The sequence below is a fragment of the Carettochelys insculpta genome, chromosome 6 (genome assembly GCF_033958435.1).
Source record: "Carettochelys insculpta isolate YL-2023 chromosome 6, ASM3395843v1, whole genome shotgun sequence".
Taxonomy (NCBI): domain Eukaryota; kingdom Metazoa; phylum Chordata; order Testudines; family Carettochelyidae; genus Carettochelys; species Carettochelys insculpta.
This window is the reverse complement of record NC_134142.1, coordinates 78713220-78721358: the sequence shown is the minus strand read 5'-3', so window position 1 is coordinate 78721358 and position 8139 is coordinate 78713220. Positions and strand designations below refer to the sequence as shown.

At 38.2% G+C, this 8139-nt stretch overlaps 1 protein-coding gene across 1 annotated transcript in view; it reads right to left on the bottom strand.

Moving 5' to 3' along the window:
- Positions 1-341: 341 nt before the first annotated feature.
- TMEM41B (transmembrane protein 41B) overlaps positions 342-8139 on the bottom strand; it is a 23941-nt gene continuing 16143 nt past the window's right edge. Inside the window, exons 6-7 of the mRNA XM_074997428.1 lie at positions 6337-6475; positions 342-3415 (exon numbers count right to left, since the gene is read on the bottom strand). Coding sequence (XP_074853529.1) covers positions 3246-3415; positions 6337-6475 — 309 coding nt within the window. The 3' untranslated portion in view covers positions 342-3245. The remainder of the gene's footprint in view (positions 3416-6336; positions 6476-8139) is intronic.

Here is an 8139-nt window from a genome sequence, read left to right as displayed (position 1 = left end):
GTCTGATTTGTACATCCTAAATCCCCAGATATGGCAATTCTCTGAGCAGCATCATAATGACAATACTCTACAATTAGTCATTAGGATTGTTTGTCCAAAATTATTTAAAGCCTCAAGTCTGGCAAAAAGCCATGTTTTCTTCCTTTGCTGTGACAGTACGAACCATTAAATTAAACCTGTTCTACAAGACTAGTCACTGAAGTTGGCTTAGTTTTTACAAGCACTTAGAATTGTTATTTCAGAACACTTCACCTACTTATAGATAGATTCAATCAACTAAAAACTCTGCATGTTGAGAAAACCAGTGAAGACAGTGCACATACAAGAAAGAAGTCATTAGAGATTTGTATGATTTTGTTTTATTATCAAATGCAAGAGACATTTTAGTAATGGCAGCGTAGATTTACGAGAATACTTCTACTCCAATATAAAAGGTTACCTAACAATTAATAATCTGTTTCAAAAGAGCTATATTTTATATCACTTTCCCCTCCCCACTTGCTTTATTATTATAGACACTGTTTTCCTGTGAGAAAGCTGTGCCTCTCTCAATTGCCGGCTGTGGTTCCTTACAGTGAAAAAGGCGGCATTGCATGTGTTCTGTAATTGGGCCTTGCCCAATACATTCTAATGTCTGTAGTATGCAGATACACCAGTAATTCCCAGTAATATTGGGCTGTTCTAGGAATTTCTTGGCTTCCACTGAAGACATGTGGAACAGGTGACTAGAAATCCATTAGATTTTTGCAGAAGAGAACTGTGAAGCCAATTACAACTGGTTGGAACAATTTCACCTTCATAACATAGTTTAGTCCCATCCATAAAATGAATTGTGATTATCCCATAAAATCCAAGGCTCTAGCATGACTCATGAGGACTTGAAACATCTGTCATAAAAGGCTCTGAACTGAGTTCTTCTAACTGAAGTTTGACAATGTCCATTAAACATAAAAGTAGAATCTGTACATACCTAAGTCAGGCAGGACTCAAGCAATTTTTAGACATGTCATTGGACTACCAACAGTGCTGAACCATTTCTAAAGAAGGACATTTTTTACCCTCATGGAGATTAACACTACAGCAGAAAAGCCTCACTATTCAATCTGGTGGATGCCAGTTCTTAGAACATGATCAACCTTGAAAATATATTTTAGACTAAAAATTCTAAAGCCACAAATGTCCAAAGCTGTATTTTATGGTGAACCTTGTAAACAGAAGGGATAGAACACTGATGATTCAGCTAGAAAACACAAAACTGCCAGTTTATTGTGCAGTCCACACTTGAATGAAAAATTCACTGGGCATGGAAAAGTCAATTTACATAAAATAAAACCAGATGACAAAAATAGTGGAGGCAATTAATATATTTCCTATATATTTATACATAATACTGTGATAAAATGAATGAGTCAATCCACATTATGTTATAAAAGAATAAAGCTGTTGAAGGTACCAGTACCTTTCCTAGGTATCATATTTATAGTACTGTCTTCATATCTATAATGCTCCAAGGTCAAGACAAGATTTTTGGGATGAGAAGTTGCTATAAAATTTCAGACAACTAATTCCTCAGAAATATGAGCATTGCACAGCAGGTACTAACAAGTCAGGACCCAATTTAGCCAGGTGCTTAGGCAGTGCCTAACTTTAAAGCATGCAAGAAGCACTGACTTCAATGGGACTTACACAGTTAGGCACACATGTGATCGGGCGCTTCAATTTTAAGGAGCCCACTGACAACGCAACAACTGACCATAGTAGTACTGTAATAACCATTCATGAGAAGGTATTGTATATGGCTAAAACAGTGTGCTTTATTTGGAAAATGAATTGTAGTCTAGTAGCCAACCACCAATTACCCACCACTCACAACACAGGATGCTGCCATCTATATTTATGGACACTAAAGTGTAAGATGTTCATTACATGAGGAACTGAGCCTTTTATGACAATATTTCAGATAAATCAAAGAACTGTGTAATAATTTGCATACCTGATGTTTTAGCCACATGAGTTATTATGATAGTAAGCTACTATTGCCAAGACTAAGGCTATGTCTGCACTGTCTTGGCTGTCCATACTGAGCAAGGTCAATGGGAGAATTCCTCCTGTCAACACTCCTTACTCCTCATGTCTCACTAGGAGTACTGGGATCAACTTCAACCTGAGAGGTTGATTTTGTGCACCCTAGTAGATGCATGAAATTGGACCCCAGAAGATCAACCCTGAGCAAGTCGATCTTCCAGGCTAGTGTAGACTTAGCTTAAGATCCCCTCCTCCTGCCCCAAGTTCTCATGTAATACATCCAAACCATTGTAAGTTGCTTCTAATTAATGTATTTGTTTAATAATTTAAGGACTAAAATAAAATCATTTAAGGACTAAAATATTTTGTATAACAAAATATGATAATTAGCTTAAGTTAGCAGGATATGCATCTGAAATACCGGCAACACCAGGCACAAATAAAAATCAGTCTAAACAAGAATTAAAAACTTCAAAATTAATAACAAGCCAATACAACATTTTGATCTCCTCTTCAAAAATAAAATGGACAGAAGGGGAATGATCCAAGTGAATTCGTTAATTCAATTAATAAAGCAATTCAAGTATTTAAACTAAGACAATACTAATGAAGAGAAAAAGCCTCCCACAGCTTTGTATCACTGGAGTTTAACGTACTGCGTCAACAGAGAAGTTCTGCATTTTATGAGTGCCTTTGCACATTACATTATTCTAGGAATGGTAAGAACAAGAACAGATGAATGGGAAAAATTAAATTGAAGAGAAAATTATTTAGACCAAACCATTAAGTTACATGCAAGGCTGCAGGGTCATGTAGAATGCTAGAAATTTAATTGACTGAAGAAGTTATTTCAGCATTTGGAAACCAATATCTAATTTTGCTTTTCTGCCCCAGAGATGAAGCAGAGAAAAAAAAATACAGTTCACAAAAGTACAGTATCAGTCTTGTGTGTTTTGAGTTCCCTCCTCTTGTTAAAGCAATACACTGACGGTTTGGCCTACAAAACTACATGCAGAGTATTTCTGAAGACAGTTCCTTGGATTTCAGACAGTAAAATGTGCTCCTTTAAAGAAATAAGAATGTTCTTATTGATTGCAAGTCTCCCCTTTCTAAGAGTGCTGAGGAGTTGATTAAAAAAAAAAAAAAAAAACACAAACACACGGACATCAGACGTGCTGATCCTGAGGTGAAATATGGGATATACAGATCCAGTGTTATCTTTATTCAAACTTTTGCTTAAGTTTCTTCTGGAAGACAGCTGGCAGAATAGAGAGAATAGCTAGAACCATGAGAACAAACACAGAGTTCCAGGAAACAGCTTCCCCTGCTGTTGTAAGCTGGTACAGTGTTGTTCCTGCCTTAATTGCTACAAAAGATGGTGGTGCAACACCTATGTGCATAGAAACAAAACAATCAATTAGAGAGCTAAAACAAAAGCAGTTACTTTTCATATTTTTAAAGGCAAGCAAATATCCTCCATCATAGAACTTTATTTGAAACAATTTAAAGCAATGAAGTCCAGAACTTAATAGAAATAGTTCAAAACAAGAACAGTATCAGACAGAAATATAGCATTTTTCTATAGCCCATAAACCCTATACCTTAAGCAGGCAGTATGCATTCTTTTTCTGCTATGTACGTTGTATTGACTTATTAGTATGCATACAGAGACCAAAAATAAACAGTTTACCATGTCTAATTTTATTTCTAATGATAAAAATACACGGAAAAGTGTGTTAGTAATCCAGTGTGAAATCAACTACAACAGACTATTTCCAAACAAAGACCCTGGAGTCCTTCCTAAGTTGTCACAACAGACTATATCCTAAAAGCCCAAAAACTTAGAACCCTTTACTGTTAACATTCAGTAGCCGTGTCTACACGTGCACGCTACTTCGAAGTAGCGGCACTAACTTTGAAATAGCGCCCGTCACGGCTACACGTGTCGGGCGCTATTTCGAAGTTAACTTCGACGTTAGGCAGCGAGACGTCGAAGCCGCTAACCCCATGAGGGCATAGGAATAGCGCCCCACTTCGACGTTCAACGTCGAAGTAGGGACCGTGTAGTCATTGCGCGTCCCACAACATCGAAATTGTGGGGTCCGCCATGGTGGCCATCAGCTGAGGGGTTGAGAGACGCTCTCTCTCCAGCCCCTGAGGGGCTCTATGGTCATCGTGTGCAGCAGCCCTTAGCCCAGGGCTTCTGGCTGCTGCTGCTGCTGCAGCTGGGGATCCATGCTGCATGCACAGGGTCTGCAACCAGTTGTCGGCTCTGTGGATCTTGTGTTGTTTAGTGCAAGTGTGTCTGGGAGGGGCCCTTTAAGGGAGCGGCTTGCTGTTGAGTCCGCCCTGTGACCCTGTCTGCAGCTGTGCCTGGCACCCTTATTTCGATGTGTGCTACTTTGGCGTGTAGACGTTCCCTCGCTGCTCCTATTTCGATGTGGTGCTGCGCAATGTCGAAGTTGAACATCGACGTTGCCAGCCCTGGAGGACGTGTAGACGTTATTCATCGAAATAGTCTATTTCGATGTCGCTACATCGAAATAAGCTACTTCGAAGTAGGCTTCACGTGTAGACGTAGCCAGTAAGAGATAGCCGTGTTAGTCTATACCTTCACAAAATAAAAAAACACTTTAAAGACTAACAAAATAATTTGTTATGCAATGAGCTTTCATGGGAGAGCCACTTCTTCAGATCTAGAAAATTCTGAAGAACTGAAGTAGTGGGTCTGTCCCAGGAAAGCTACTAAATTACTTTGTTAGTCTTTATAGTGCTACTTGACTGCTTTCTTGTTCCCATTCTTAGTAATGCTATGAACCAATTTTAAGATACTATGTACTTCAAAAACATTAAGCTTTATTACAGACTTCTTGTTAAGCTACAAGCTGTTTTTCCCTACAAAAGTTAGTGGCTAACAAAAGTAGATAAACTTTGTATTTTTATTTAGCTATTCAACTTAATAAACTCAGAAGTCTGAAAAAAACATGATTTTCTTGTAACATAAGGGGGAAAAAGGAGTTTCTGAAATGTCTCCGAAGCATGTAGACACACAAATGAATAAAAGTATTTTGGTGGTGTGCTGGTGGTGGTTTATTTTTCAAGGGGAAAATAATTTATTTGTTCACCGAGGCCGTGTCTACGCTAGCCCCAAACGTTGAAATGGCCAGGCAAATGGCCATTTCCAAGTTTACTAATGAAGCGCTGAAATACATATTCAGCGCCTCATTAGCATGTGGGCGGCCGCGGCACTTCGAAATTGACGCGGCTCGTCCCGACGGGGCTCCTTTTCCAAAGGACCCTGCCTACTTTGAAGTCCCCTTATTCCCATGAGCAGATAGGAATAAGGGGACTTCTAAGAAGGCAGGGTCCTTTCGAAAAGGAGCCCCGTCGGGACGAGCAGCGTCAATTTCGAAGTGCCACGGCCGCCCGCATGCTAATGAGGCGCTGAATATGTATTTCAGCGCTTCATTAGTAAGCTTCGAAATGGCCATTTGCATGGCCATTTCAAAGTTTGGGGCTAGTGTAGACATAGCCCAAAGAGATAATTCCCACTCTGCTAGATTAATTTAGTTACCACTTGCTTTCAGGGTCAGTCAAGAGGCATAATACCTAGTTCTTATATAGGTCTCTAAGCACCTTACCAAGGACGACAATAACACCTGTGTTTTACAGATTAAGAAATGGTGCATTGACCAAGATCACACAGCATTCAAATGGCAAGGCTGGGACTAGAACAAAAGGTCTCCTAAATTTAATATTACATCCATCATTACTTTCCATACGGTTAACAGTTCATGCCCCCGGTGCAAAAGATTTATCACAAATGCAAGCTGAACACCAAAACACTTGAATTTCATTCAATTATTAATCCATTGAAGAACTACAATGGTAAACAAATTGGAGAAAATCTCTTCATGTGAAAACATATATAATTCTGGAGACAAAACAACTATGCGTGAAGAACATGAAATAAATCTGAGTTTCATGCTTTTAACAGAAGCCATTTTACTTCAAAAAGAAAATCACAAATCTGAAGATAGGACACTGCTGAAGCTTTCAGATTTAGCATGTAGAATTGGATAAACAATTTATCCTTGTCTTATTTTCCCCCAACAAAAAAAGGGAATAACACTGGAGTAAGAAATGAAGCCCCATATATTATGACGATCAGTTCCACAGAAAAACAAATAAACAGCACACTCATGTAACCGTTATATTGACCAGTAGATGCTTCTGTACACTAAATGATTCTGTGACCAGGAAAAGACAATGAGTCCCTTAAAAAGCTTCAAATTAAATTTAAGTTCTTACCTAGAAAAGTACCAATGAAAAATACTTTCAGTGGTACATTTATTACAGGAGATGTTATATTGATAAACCAGTTCGGAAGAAAAGGCGTTATCCTCAAAAATATTATGTAGTTAATGAGGTGTTCTCTGTGTCGTTCAACCTGTCACAAAATTTGAGAGAAAAAAAAAAAAAAAAAAAAAAAAATCAGTAAAATCCCTGTTTTGGAAACACAATTATCTAACTTAAAACATGTTTAAATATATTAAACAAGGCTGCTCTTAAGATATAGTGTCTCTACAGCCTAATTGTTGGCTAAGATGTTTGTATATCTATCTTTAAATGGGAAAATTTAAACAGGAAAAAAATTGAAACACTTAAGCAACTTCTAATTAGAGCTTGGGAGAAGGGTCAGGGAAACATCTGTTAAATATAGTACATAAATTAGCTTAGGTTTTTGGTTTTTTTGGTTGTTTTTTTGAGTTAGACATCTCCTCAGTGAACTAAATCAACTCACTTTTTAATAAGGAAAAAAGTAGTTCACTAAAGCAGCAACTACTCGTCTTGTTTTTTTATACCTATATCAAATTCAAAAGCACAGTGTACAAACTTATTAGATCCGGATGCTCTTTTACACCACACACTTGAAAGCCTTATTCATATTAGAGGTTTTACTATTTCTGTACACCAGGCTTAGACACAGCAGACATTTCCACAAGGACAAAGGTGCATTTTAAACCCATTACTCACAGAAGCCTAAGGTTTCCTCTGACCAGGTAACCTGCTAAAACTAATAACTACAAATTGCTTTATCAACACCGTGTTCCACATATACCTTTTATCCTCGTGAAAACAAGAGGAGTGAAGCCCTAAAATATGATACTGTTTGGTTTTTATCTGCAGACCTAGAAACAAAATTTGCCACCTGATTTAGAGACAGCTTAACAACATGGGTTTGGGCCACTCATCTGTATAACTTAATTAGTGAAGACAGGCCCTGAATAGCAAGGCCACTTAATTGGAAAATATCCTAGCCTTTAGCACAATTCTTAAAAATGTCTCAGGCTTGGTCTACGCTAGGAAAATAAGCTGATGCACAATTCTAGCTACAGCAACTGAATGGCTAAAACCAACTTATCTGAAATCAACTTACCTTGCCATCCTCGCTGAGGAAGGTTGATGGGAGAGTTTCTCCCATTGACCTCCCTTACTCTTCACAATAGGGAAGAGTACGGGTCGACTGCGACCCATAAAAGGTCGATTTTGCATGTGTCTAATAGGTGTGTGAAATCAAAACCCAGAAGGGTCGATCTTACAGATAGATGTGACCCTTAGTTTCATCTATACTGCAGAAACAGAACCTTTAGCTATAATGAAGGATTAATGGCCAGAAAAGTTAACTTTAAAACTTGTTTAAGAAGAGAACAGTGGACTCAGGGAAGCATGGTTTGGCTCATTACGAAAACCTCTTCCTGTGAAATTAATCCAAGATGGTGTTCACTGCAATGTTAAAAAGAGGTTTTAAAAATCTGACACAATATTACTCAAGTTAGACTAATAATTCACTACAATTTAAAAAGGACAATTGAATTTTAAAAAGAAAAAAAAAAGTTGGTTCCTTACATGAAAGAGTTGAAATACCCTATTAGAAAGACTGCACATTTAAGTGTATTCGGTGAACCTGCTTAATGCTATGTTTGCTTTTCACCTCCACCTAATCCCACAGGTATGTTTTTGACCCAGAGTCTATCATGTTTACCTGTGATGGAGTGGGGGGGGTGCATATGTGAGTCAGGCTGGATGTCCGAGGCAAGCAGCAGCTCCCAG